This window comes from Mesoplodon bidens (genome assembly GCF_964165515.1).
Source record: "Mesoplodon bidens genome assembly, chromosome: 1".
NCBI lineage: Eukaryota > Metazoa > Chordata > Mammalia > Artiodactyla > Ziphiidae > Mesoplodon > Mesoplodon bidens.
Window position 1 is genome coordinate 65799396 of NC_138176.1, and position 12021 is coordinate 65811416.

General features: G+C 42.2%; 1 protein-coding gene across 4 annotated transcripts in view; it reads left to right on the forward strand.

The window, feature by feature from the left end:
• The first annotated feature begins 4035 nt into the window (after positions 1–4035).
• BOD1L1 (biorientation of chromosomes in cell division 1 like 1) overlaps positions 4036–12021 on the forward strand; it is a 55297-nt gene continuing 47311 nt past the window's right edge. For 3 of the 4 annotated variants that reach the window (XM_081229021.1, XM_081229018.1, XM_081229019.1), the window contains exons 1-2: positions 4036–4390; positions 9496–9620. In XM_081229021.1, coding sequence (XP_081085147.1) covers positions 4154–4390; positions 9496–9620 — 362 coding nt within the window. In that variant the 5' untranslated portion in view covers positions 4036–4153. Of the gene's footprint in view, positions 4391–4624; positions 4697–9495; positions 9621–12021 lie in introns of those variants that run through there. The other variant, XM_081229020.1, reaches the window with a different exon arrangement.

Below are 12021 nucleotides of genomic sequence, written 5' to 3' on the forward strand. Positions count from 1 at the left end.
TTTCACAGGACTAGCCCCCAGAAACAAGGTTTGGAGGATTGGGTAGGTGTGGCGAGGGGGCAGGCTGGGCTGTAGAAAAGAGAGGAAATCACAGGGGTCAGATATTTGGCAGGTATCTGGTGCCCAAGGAAACAAATGGCTACCAGTAATGGCTGCCATAATAACCCACCATTGTCTCCCTCCTTCCCAAAGTGTTTGTAAAGTTTGTTTAAAGTCACCGGAGCATCAAACTTGGGAAACCAAATGAAAGCTCGATCATATTCAAGGAGAAAGGATTTGATTCTTGTTGAGATGGTCTGAATTCAGACATACATACAGTGGGGTAGGGGAACAGTTGCAAATTTTTTGAAGACCTCACCAAGAGGTCCCCCACTATTATCAAAAATTATATTACTGATTCTAAAGGAACTGTAAGAGAAGAGAACAAAGCAACAAGGCCATTGGTAAGAAATGATGACTGCTTAAAACAGCTTTTTTTCCCTCTTTTTTTAGATTTAAATGTACACCATTTTGCTGCTAGGTATTCACGATACTCATCCCTAGGACCTGCCTTCAAGTGGAAAGAAAAGCACCTTGGAACAGACAAAGCAGTACAGATCAGTGACCCTGATTCTTTTCAATGTAACTAGAATGCTTTCCAAGGCTAAAAAATTGTTCAAAGTTACACTGTACCCAGTATGTGTGTAACCAGTGTAACAAACCCATGGATACAAATATTCTCATTTCTTTTAGATTAACTGTGTGTTATTCAATAAGACAGTTAACATATATTTTATAAAATCAATTGTGAATTATCTATTTAAATTATAATTTTCTACTTTTTCTGCCAAAAGGAACAGAATTTAAAATGCCTTCTCCAATCCCTATAGACGTCTAAATTAGAACACTCAGAGCAAGTTTAAGGGAACCATGAAAGGTAAAACTTTTCTTTGTGTAACTACTAGAGACATTTTATAGAGCATATTGTAGAAGTACATTTTCTTAGGAATACCGTTGATAAAAACTCAATACTTCAAGTGAATTTGGAACATACACAGAGACTGATAATTCTGCAAAATAATAGGCAAAGAATAGGATTAATAGAAGTGGGACAAACTAAAAGAAAAAGAAACCATATTGGACTAGAAAAGGGACCCATCATCTTAAACCAACCATGATTTATAATTTTCACCAATAAATACTATAAAAAGAAATTTAAAACACGTGTGTGTGTGTGTGTGTGTGTGTGTGTGTGTGTGTGTGTAACATCTCTGGAAGATTATACCAGACACTGGTAATAGAGGTTGCTTCTGGGTAGGGAAACTGGGGCACAGAGGAGAGACTTAACATTCCACTGTGTTCCATTTGAATGTATTACCTAGTTTTTTAAAAAATTAAATAATTGTATATGCATATATATCAATATAATATCCAAAAGGATTCATACCAACACGTTAATAGTGGTTATCTGAAAAAGAGACTGATTGTCTTTCTTTTCTCTTTTGTATTTTATAGTTCTCAAATTTTCTACAATGAGTATTAACCTTATAAGCACAAAAATATGTACTTTTAAATGCCTCTAAAAATATGGAATACTGGGGACTTCCCTGATGGCGCAGTGGTTAAGAATCTACCTGCCAATGCAGGGGACACGGGTTCAAGCCCTGGTCCGGGAAGATCCCACATGCCGCAGAGCAATTAAGCCCGTGCACCACAACTACTGAGCCTGTGCTCTAGAGCCTGCAACGAACACCCAACGCAGCCAAAGAAAAAAAAATTTGGAATACTGAGTAACCAATGAATCAAAATAAATAAAATTAATAATATCAATAAAAAAGGAAAAACAGAATATAGTTAATTCTCACCTTATGATGTTTTAGAAAATATTTAGGATTTTCTATATGTTGTTTACAAAACATAAAATTATTTACTAGACACTGAACCAATTCATTTTTAGCAGCAAATATCTTATTGTTTCATTATTTTTTTAAGTTTGATCATTTGCCTAATTAAATTTATGGAATTTTGCTGAATTCTTATGGATGACTCTTTAGTTATTCCCAAATAGTTGAGTAAATTTGATACACACATCTATATACACCAAAGAAATACAATGCCTTTTACCCTACTACACACAATCAGTACTATATACATTTAACAATATATTGTATTGCATTGTTGGTAATTAACTAAAGGGCAACATGTCATATTCTTATCTTGTTTTCATAACTAATTTTGAAAATAGATAAAACAATATCTTATACCATTTTGATCTTGATTTGCTTTTAGCGATAAAGCTTTTATTGCACGACTTCTGTTCTCTGCAGTCTTCATTATACTCCTCAAAATACAGGACACTTTATTTGAATTGAAACAATGAAGTCAAACTGTTTCTGATAGAAAGTAAATCCAATCAGGCTGATCTGGTTAGTCTGACAATGAAAATGGCTGTTAGTTAGGTTATATGACAAATATTTCCTATATTTGACAGTTTTAACTTTAATGAGCTGTTTCATTAGCTGCAAAGTTTTGACAAAAACAAAACTGAACCACCTGTAACAAAAAAAATTCAATTTATCCAAAACTATTTATGCAAATGAACAATGTTTTCCCCAAACTTTGAGTATATCGGGTTAAACAAGGTACATCGCATTTTTTAAAAAGTCTAAATCATAGTCACTTGATGTCTTCTTTTTTTTTTTTTCTTTTTTAACACCCTACTCTAATCATTTGATGTCTTGATAAAACCTATCTGGTATATTTTCTAGAAACCGAAAAAGTGGAAGAATAAGGACTAGGTAAACAAATCCTTTGGCAAGTCGGGTGGTTTTCAATTCTTTGCTTTCAAGAAAATTGAACAGCCAGCTCAAAGATCATCAAATCTAATTTTTTGAGATCAAGAATTGAGTATTGCTACAATAAAACTCCGTTCCCAGGTATAGTACTTGTTTATATGAACACAATTTCTCAGGTCATACAGCTATAAAAACTAGAAATACGAATAGAATTGTTGCTCAATCCTTCCCGTTCTAGCAATAAGACATATTCATCCACAGATCTATGAATTTTAAAAAGCAACAAAATCCATTTCACCCAGATGTATTTTCCCATAACTTTTACATTCTACTGAATAATTATGAAAATTTGTAATATTTATTTTGCTTTGATTGTGTACTAAGAATAATTTTAAAGATAACTCAGTCAAGAATCAGGCGGTTTGCTCTCTGTGTAACCTTGGACAATCTCTCTCGGATCTCAGTTTCCTGATTTGCAAATTAGTGATAATAAGACCTAGTTCAGCGCTGTTCCAAAGACTGGGTGAATTAATGCACATAGAAAGCTCTAAACGCCACGCCTGGCTCCTAGTGCGTGCTATATAAGCATTACCTATTGATCAAACTAATCAATAGCAACACCCTAAAAACTAAAAGCCTGGCGGTTTGTCTTCACGGGTAGGAAGGAGGTGCTGGAGGGATCGGGTTCTAGACCACAGGCACACTCGGAGAGTAACGGGATGCTCAAGAGAAAACGGGATGGGGCGGGGAGGAGAGAGACAGGAGGCCCCTGGAGCTACCTGCCTGGAAGAAAAATGGGCAGGATCACCAGACTGAGAACGAAGAGGGCTGGGAGAGTTTAGACTAAGCAGTTCTATCAACGGTTCGCATGTCTACGGATGCGAACGTCTATGGCTCTCGACTGCTCCGTGAATCAGGAGCAACAGCATCAGGCCTAAACGCCACCGCGGTTGGAACCAACCAACGGTCAACGTTTCGCTCCCCCGCCCCAGCCAGGTGCGAGCCGGCGCCCAGTCGGCCCTCAGGCCCTGGGGGTCGCGTGAGTCAAACGCCCGACTGCCCTGGACTCCAGACCCAAGACCCGCGCGCAGAGCCCACCGCCCGTTATCGCTTCCCACACAGCCCAGCCTTGAGAGGGAGCCCGCAGTATGAGGCTACTGGAACTGGCCCCTCGCGGCCCCCGTAGCCTGACCTTCGTTGCTATTGTCACCGCCTTTTCCTCCCTTCCCCTGGTTCCCTTTCACTTCCGGGGTTGCCCTGGATCCGCTGGTTCCGTAACAACATCCAGTTGGTTTACCTCAGGCCGCGGGACCGGTGCAGCCGCCGCCTCCCAGGAGCGCCGCCCGCCCGGGCCCGCGCCCTCCCCGGCCCAGGCCGCCATGGCCACCAACCCGCAGCCTCAGCCGCCTCCTCCCGCGCCGCCGCCTCCCCCGCCGCAGCCGCAGCCGCCGCCGCCGCCGCCCGGCCCCGGGGCTGGCCCGGGCACGGTCGGGGCGGGCGGCGCAGGGGCCGGCGCCGGGGACCCGCAGCTCGTGGCCATGATCGTGAACCACCTCAAAAGTCAAGGGCTCTTCGACCAGTTCCGCAGGGACTGCCTGGCCGACGTGGACACCAAGGTTCGGGGCGCGAGGAGCTGCGGGCGTGCGGGGACAGGGGAGGACCCGCGGGCCACCTTGATGGGCAGTCTCCCACATCCGTCGATGGGCCGGCGGCGCCTTGGCTTCCCCTGCCTGGGCCCCTCTGAGGCGCGTCTCCCGCCGAGCTCCTTGTGCAGCCGCTTCCTCTCTGAGCTGCTGCTTTGTGCCCGGCACTGTGCAAGGCACGCCGTGTTCATTCATTCGCTTAGCCTTTCGTTCGTTTAACAGACTAGCGTTAAGCACCTCCAACGTGCCAGGCACTGCTTAGGTGCTGGGAATGTAGAGGTGAGCAAGACGGAGTCACTGTTCTTTTGGAGACTCTTTTGGAAACATTAACGTTAACTGTGCTTTCATCTCTGATTCCCCCCACACACACACGTTTACTTTGTATCCAAGTTATTTTTGCCTTCTCTCGAAGATTTCTGGCAAGGATCATATCTTTGTCCTTTGCAGAAATTATTAAGTGGTAATGAATCAAATTATTTGCAGTGTGCATTGCTGGACTTTGTGAGGGGTGCAGGGGTGAAGAGGCCGAGCTGGGGAGATCAGGACTTTTGTTTCTACCGATGACTGATTTAGGTAGCTTAGGCCAAGTCACTTCTCTAAAATGAGAAGGGAGATGGGGTGAGGGGTGAGGAGCAGAGAAAACTGAGGAAAGGATGGAGGCGAGGGGGCAGCAGATACTGAAGTGGAAGAAGGACTGGATAAAAGAGTGAGTTCCGAAGAGTAAGTGGTAGAGGGGAAAGGTCAGCACGGTGGTTCCCTGTACAAAAAGAGTTAGGGGCTAGGAAGGGGAAGGGATTTTGTACCAATTGTCAAAGTGAAAGGAGCATTAGCAGGAACAGGTAAACTTAGCTGGTTCTGCAAGGGATGAGTAGAGGACACCAGGAAGGAGCACTCGGTGCGATGGATGGAAACCCAGTAGGGTCTGGAAACAAGTGAAGCAGGAAGCTTCTGTTGGAAACAATTGTTTTCTTTCTTTCTTTCTTTCTTTTTTTTTTTTCCTTAGGTCTGGTTTGGTTCACTGGTTTTAGAGTTTTGATGGAGTGAGGGTTTTCTCACAGTGTGTTAAGCTGTTCTAAAGAACCTCGTTTCTTGAGAAAAGTGCTTTGTGGTGAACTGCGCACAATTCCTTTATCTTCTCTGGGGAAACCTTCCTGACATGTGGGAACATCTTCCCTTTTAAAAACTCTGGCCCACCTTGTAGACCAGAAATAGAATGTGCCTTTTTTGAGTTGTCAGAGTTTCGGCACCACAGAAAATTCAGTTTACTTGGGGATATTTATCTATGTGGGAAGTATTGATATATAGTTTTCTCACTTTTAGAGAATATGCGCAACCACCTTTTTGAAAATAATGCCTATTGCCTCTTCCTTCCTTCCTTCCTTCCTCCCTCCCTCCCTCCCTCCCTTCTTCCCTTCCTTCCTTTCAAAGGACGTGGCCAAGTAAATGTTACCCAACTAAATAAAGCTGGTTATTTGTATCCGGCAAGTAGAAATTTCACTTTGCTGTTCTCAGAAACCTACAAATCTGTGTGTTATTGTGTATGCAGATTGAAAATGTAATATGCTGATGGTGGGGGCGAGGGGGCTGCAATGTCTAAGGCTCAACATTTTCTTCATCCCCATCCGCACTGAGTGTTATTGCTGTATCTGTAATATCCCTGCCAGATCCTCTCAAAGTGGAGTCTTAAAACATATCTTGGGTGGGAAGGAGGGAAACTCAGGGCTTTGACAATCTAATGAAAACTGGGGAAAATGCACATATTCACATTAACATGCAGCCATAAGATCCAGCAGATGCTGAGGCTCCTCTGCTGTAGACTACCAGTTCCCAGACCCCTGGAGCAAGCTGAGAGGTTGCAAAGCCATTCTGACCTCTTTGCGCTGAGTAGAGTATGTGAGTAGAGTATGAGGAGGGAAAATCAAGAGAGGCCCATCTTTCTGTCCCAGGCAGGGAGCTCACTGACCAAGTAAATATGGCATCTTTCACCCCAGGTGGTAAAGGCCAATTTTTGGATACTTTCTCAGTTATAAATGGCTCCTGGTCACTATGATTATTGTCTGTTTCTTTTTAGGTTCAAAAGGAAAATAGAAGACAGAAGTATATAAGTTTATTCACCCAACAAATACTTATTATGTACCAGGCATTGTTTTAGGTGCCAGGGATATAGTAGTGAACACAAAGTCCCTGCTTACATGGAGCTTGAATCCCGGCAGAGAGAAACAGACAATAAATAATATGTGAGAGGTTCTATGGAAGAAAGAAAGCAGGATGAGGGTGGAAAGGATTGCTGATGCGTTTTGAGTAAGTTGTTCAGGGAAGATTTCAATGAGATGACATTTGAGCCATAACTGAAGGAGCTGTCCAGCTATCAAGGCTGAGGGTTCCAGGTGGAGACCACAGCAAGTGCGGAAGGCCTGAGGCAGAACCTACTGAGGGAGAAAGTGACGGGAGGTGAGGTAGAATTGCCCCTCCCTCCCTCGCTCCCTTCACAGATCTGTTGGGCCTTGGAAGCCTTTGTAAGAGTTTGGCGCTTACTGGAGCTGAGAAGCCACTGGCAGGAGTTGAGCAGAAGAAGGACATGATCTGACTTTCAGTTTAGATAGCTTGACCTCGTATAACTATTAACAGTGTCCCCTTTGCACCCAGTCATGATCTGGTTTGGACAATAAATTAATATGGTTACCCTAATTTTAGAAGATTGGCACTAGCTGCACTGTGGAAAACAGACTTCAGACGAGCAAGGGTAACGCAGGGAGGTCAGCAACAATAATCTAGAAAGGAGATGAGAATGCTCTGGACCAGAGTGGTAGCAGTGAAGCAGGAGGGAAGTGGTCAGGTTCTGGCTGTTTTTTGATGCTAATGCTGACAGGATTTGCTGATGGTTTTGGAAGAGGGGCGGAAGAGAAAGGGAGGAAGCAAGGAGGACATCAAGGCTTTTGACCCGGAGCGCTGGAGAAGGAAGAAGAGATAGATAGCTATTCCCAGAAGAGTAATGGAATCTAAAATATTTCTCTAGTCACTAGGCTTTTTACCTAAAGTAGAACTTAGAAACCAGGAGAATTACCTGTTGTAGTTCAGATTGAAGCTTGTTTTATGGGGCAACTAGAGTGCTAAATTCGTTGTGATATTTGAGCCTAACTGTTTCTGAGATTTGGGAATACTGCAAAGAAGAATTATGTTTTAGAATCATTGGGGAGAAAATTAATTTTCATTCACATTGGTTTTGAATAAATGGAGAAGAAGATGAAAAATGATCATGAGACTGTTTTTGGTAGGGTTGAACATACGTATTAGCAAAAGTCTGGAAATTGGAAGAGATGAAGGGGTGTCACAAAGGGATAAAATCTTTATCATCTGTGTTACCTAGATAGTTACCCAGTCATCTCATCTGACAACTACTTTTTTCAGTTGCTTATCTGCCTAGCAGTGTGTGGAAACAAAGATGGAAAGAGTGGGAGGAGCAGGCTTACATTTCAGTAGGGAGATAAATATTCCTCCTCTCCCCAAAATACAGTACAACACAAGAATTACTTGAATGACAGTATGTATAGGAGATAGTTGGTACGTGGGAGAAGGGCCACGGAAGCCTACCTTGGATGTCAGGATGACTTTACAGATTTGGGTCAACTCCAAAAGTGAGAAGTTTGCCAAATGGACAGGGAGAAAGAATGGTAGGTGCATAAGATTGAAGGCATGAGAACTTATCACTAGAGAATTAGCTTTGAAGCGTAAGGGAGCAAATAGCAGAAGATGAGGCTGTACAGTTTTGCTTAAAATCATTCGGAACACTCAAACTCATCTATGTTAAGAGCCACATAAAAGAAAGATACAAACAGCATGACATGTGGGGGACAGCTTAGAGGAACGAAGCATGCAGTCCTGACTGGTCAGACATTCCTTCTAGGCAGCATCCTTTTAAGATGAGATGACATAGTATGTGTCCTCTCTCCTGCTTCCCTTATGTCAGGAGTGCTCAGCTCTAGCACAGCTGATATTTTGGGCTGGATAGTTCTTTGTTGGGGGGGTCTGTCCTGTGCACTGTAGGATATTCAGCAGCATTCCTGCCCTCGACACACTGGGTGCCAGAAGCAACTCCCCTCAGCTGTGAGAATCAAAAATGTCTCCAGACGTTTCCTGATGCCCCCCCGACCCCGGTGGGGAGGGGGGCAACAATTGCTTCCAGTTACGAACTGGTGACCTACATCAAATTTAATGCCTAGCTCCAGTGGTTGCGACTTCATAATTTCTCTTGAATCCATGTCTTTCAGCCCGTTTTTGCCACCCCACTACAGACCTTTATTATTCTAGTCATTGCATCCTTTCCTGAGTATATTTTGTGTCTGTTTACTCTTTCACCATAGGAAGATTAAAAGCTTTATCAGAAAGCTTTTGATTTATCAGAAAGTTTTCATCAGAAAGCTCAGCTATCACATATCACTCTCCTTATATGTGTTGTGGGTTCCCGTTCTCTGTCCCATAATTCCAGACTTCGTATACAGGTCCCCAGATCCTTCCAGGCCCTGGCCCCAAGCTCTGTCTCCAACTTTATTTCTCTGCTTTTTTATAGTCTCTTCTCCATCCAAATTGGATTTAACAATGTGGGGGGCTCCCTAACGCTCCTGACCCCACGTTTTCTCATCCACTTGCTCTTATATTGTTGGGTGTACCTCCAAGTCCTGCCTTTCCTAGTCCCAGCTGCGTTGTGAAACTCAGGTGCCACGTTCTCAGTGAAGGCTTACTTTCTCTGTTCTTCTCCCTTTCTTTGCTCCAAATCATCTAACAGTAACACTTATTGGTATCTTATTTTCTAGTCCCTTGTCTGTAAATAGGAGGTATGTCTGTCTGCTTTGTATTCCTCATCTCCAAACATATTGTCTTAGACAAAATAAATGGTATTTGAATGACTCTGAAATTATCCTGAAGCAGGATTGTCATAAACTGTGAAACTTTGTTGCCATATTGACACTGTAATCTAAGAAATGTTTAACAGTGTTAAAGATACTCATTCCTGAGACTATCAATATTGTGTAACAGTGGAGATTTTTAACATTTATGTCTTTTTTCTTCTTTCTTTCTAGCCTGCCTATCAGAATCTGAGACAACGTGTTGACAACTTTGTTGCAAACCACTTAGCAACTCATACGTGGAGTCCGCACCTCAATAAGAACCAGCTAAGAAACAATATTCGACAGCAAGTGCTCAAGTAAGCCTCAGAATTGCAGAGTTTCTACAAGGGCTTGAGAATGTCACCATATACTTTGCCTGAAAGCAGAGACATTGTGCAGAAGTTTGTTCACCTGGTGATAATTTTGTCAAGTTTGGTGTGGCTACTTTATATTATGATACAGTGTGATTTTAGAGTAGGCTCTAATCACTTCACATTTCCCCCATAAATTTAACAGTCTGATTTCTCCTGTAGACCTTTGGAAATATTGAGGGAAGGGAATGACAACGTGACTTCAAAAAAAAAAAAAACCCTCTAGATATGATATGAATAGATGGTTAATGCCAGATAGGTAAATATATCCTATACAGTTACATTCACAATTATTCTCTTGGCCCTAAAAGAGCAGGCTTTATTATTCCTGATTTACAAATAAAGACATTAAAGGTCACTGAAATTAAAACATTTTTCCCTGATTTGAGGCTGTGTCTTCTGTGTTCTAATATTGCCCCTCGCTTTTTCTTTTCTCTTTTTTCTTGCATTTTACTGTGATTTTACCTGTGCTTTTTAACGATGACATATCCAAAAAAGGTGGGAGGAGTGCATTTAGACATGTTGGAGTCATTTTTTGGTAAAGATAAAGAGAGTGAAAAGCTGGAATGTTTAGAGGGACCTAAAAAAATCATATTTATTCCCCCAAAAGCAGATTAACAATATTATCTTGTTCTTGAATATAAGTATTTGCCAAGACAAGAAGACCTGGACCCTCTATCCCTGCTTCACACCCCAAAAAAGTGACGACATTGTTTAAAGACTGCCTTAGTCTCCCTGCTTTGACAAATATTTACGAAATGTGGCTTTTAAACAGTTAAACAAATGTTTTACAGCTGTTGCCTCTTTTATTTATTTATTTATTTATTTATTTATTTAGGTTTTTTTTCGCTGTGTTGGGTCTTCGTTGCTTGCGCACGGGCTTTCTCTAGTTGTGGCGAGCGGGGGTTACTCGTCCTTGGGATGTGCAGGCTTCTCATTGCGATGGCTTCTCTTGTTGCAGAGCACGGGCTCTAGGTGCACGGGCTTCAGTAGTTGTGGCACACGTGCTCAGCTGCTCCACAGCATGTGAGATCCTCCCAGACCAGGGATCAAATCCATGTCCCCTGCATTGGCAGGTGGACTCTTAACCACTGCTCCACCAGGGAAGTCCCTACAGCTGTTACCTCTTAATTTCCTCTTGTCCCTCAGGAACCTTGCACACCTACCTAGTGTGCTACTCCATTGATAGTTCCACCCACATGAAGCCCCACAAATAAAACTTTACACTCTGACTCAAAGACCCATTTAGCCACAGGTAATACTAGATACTAGGAGCCTGAGGGCTCAGACTCTGTGTCCTAGTAAATAAGAGAAGAGGGAAATTTGACAATAGCTTTGTTGTCTGCATTTTATAGGATGTTCAGGAACCTGTAAAAGAGTCCAGGTGAGATGAAGGATGCCATTAGAGGGCTGCATAATAATACCTTCTGGGAAAAAGTCAAAGCCTTTCCTGTTGGGTGGCAGGCCTGGGGGTGGGGGTGGTTACTCATTTCCAGACCTTCAGAAGAACAATAACCAAAATAGTGGGATGGGAGGCTAAGGGTGGGATGGGGAAGGGAAGCTTATTGACACTGTCCACACTTGCAGAGCACTGTCAGGCAACAATTTGCATATCTGCTTCCCTATCACAATGGATAACATTGCTTTAAAAGTGGAAGGGGAGAGTCTTGGATTCTTTTTTTTTTTTTTTCCATATATTGAGAGACTAAATGGAAGGCAAATTTCCTGGAATTTACTCCTTAGCATACAGAACCTATAAAGTAGGGAAACAGTCATTTATTCTGTTCTTCAAAGGGAGCTAAACTCAATCGTGCCCATGTAAAATCAAGCACTTAACATTGTTCTTGTACCAATATAAGGCATTGTTTTCACAGAATCTTGTTTGGTGAGGGATTGCTGGACACCTCAGTAGAGGGTTCTTGTGACTGTCAACAATTAACACTAGAGCAGTCCACCTATGGGTGATGAGGACTCTCCTCTAGAGATGTTTCAGAACAGGGGAAATAGCTGTCTCTTGGGTAATATAGGCATTGCTCTTACTGGGATATCTGTATATTTTCTTCTAGCTCTGTTATTTATTTTTAATAGAACTGTTCTCTTATTTAAATTCCATTAGTAAATTTATGTTTCTTAAATAACATGTTAAAGTTTCTTAAAAGACTAGTTGTGTCTAACTAATGGTATAGGGATGGACTATCACCTATAAATACAATTTCAGACAGTTTTTCTTACATATACTTTGAGAAATACTCAGTTGACTCTGTTAGATTGAACCGTCTACAATTGCCATTTTTGTAGGACAAAATAGTCTAATATCAGCAGTTTTGGATGGTTCAGTTTAATAGCC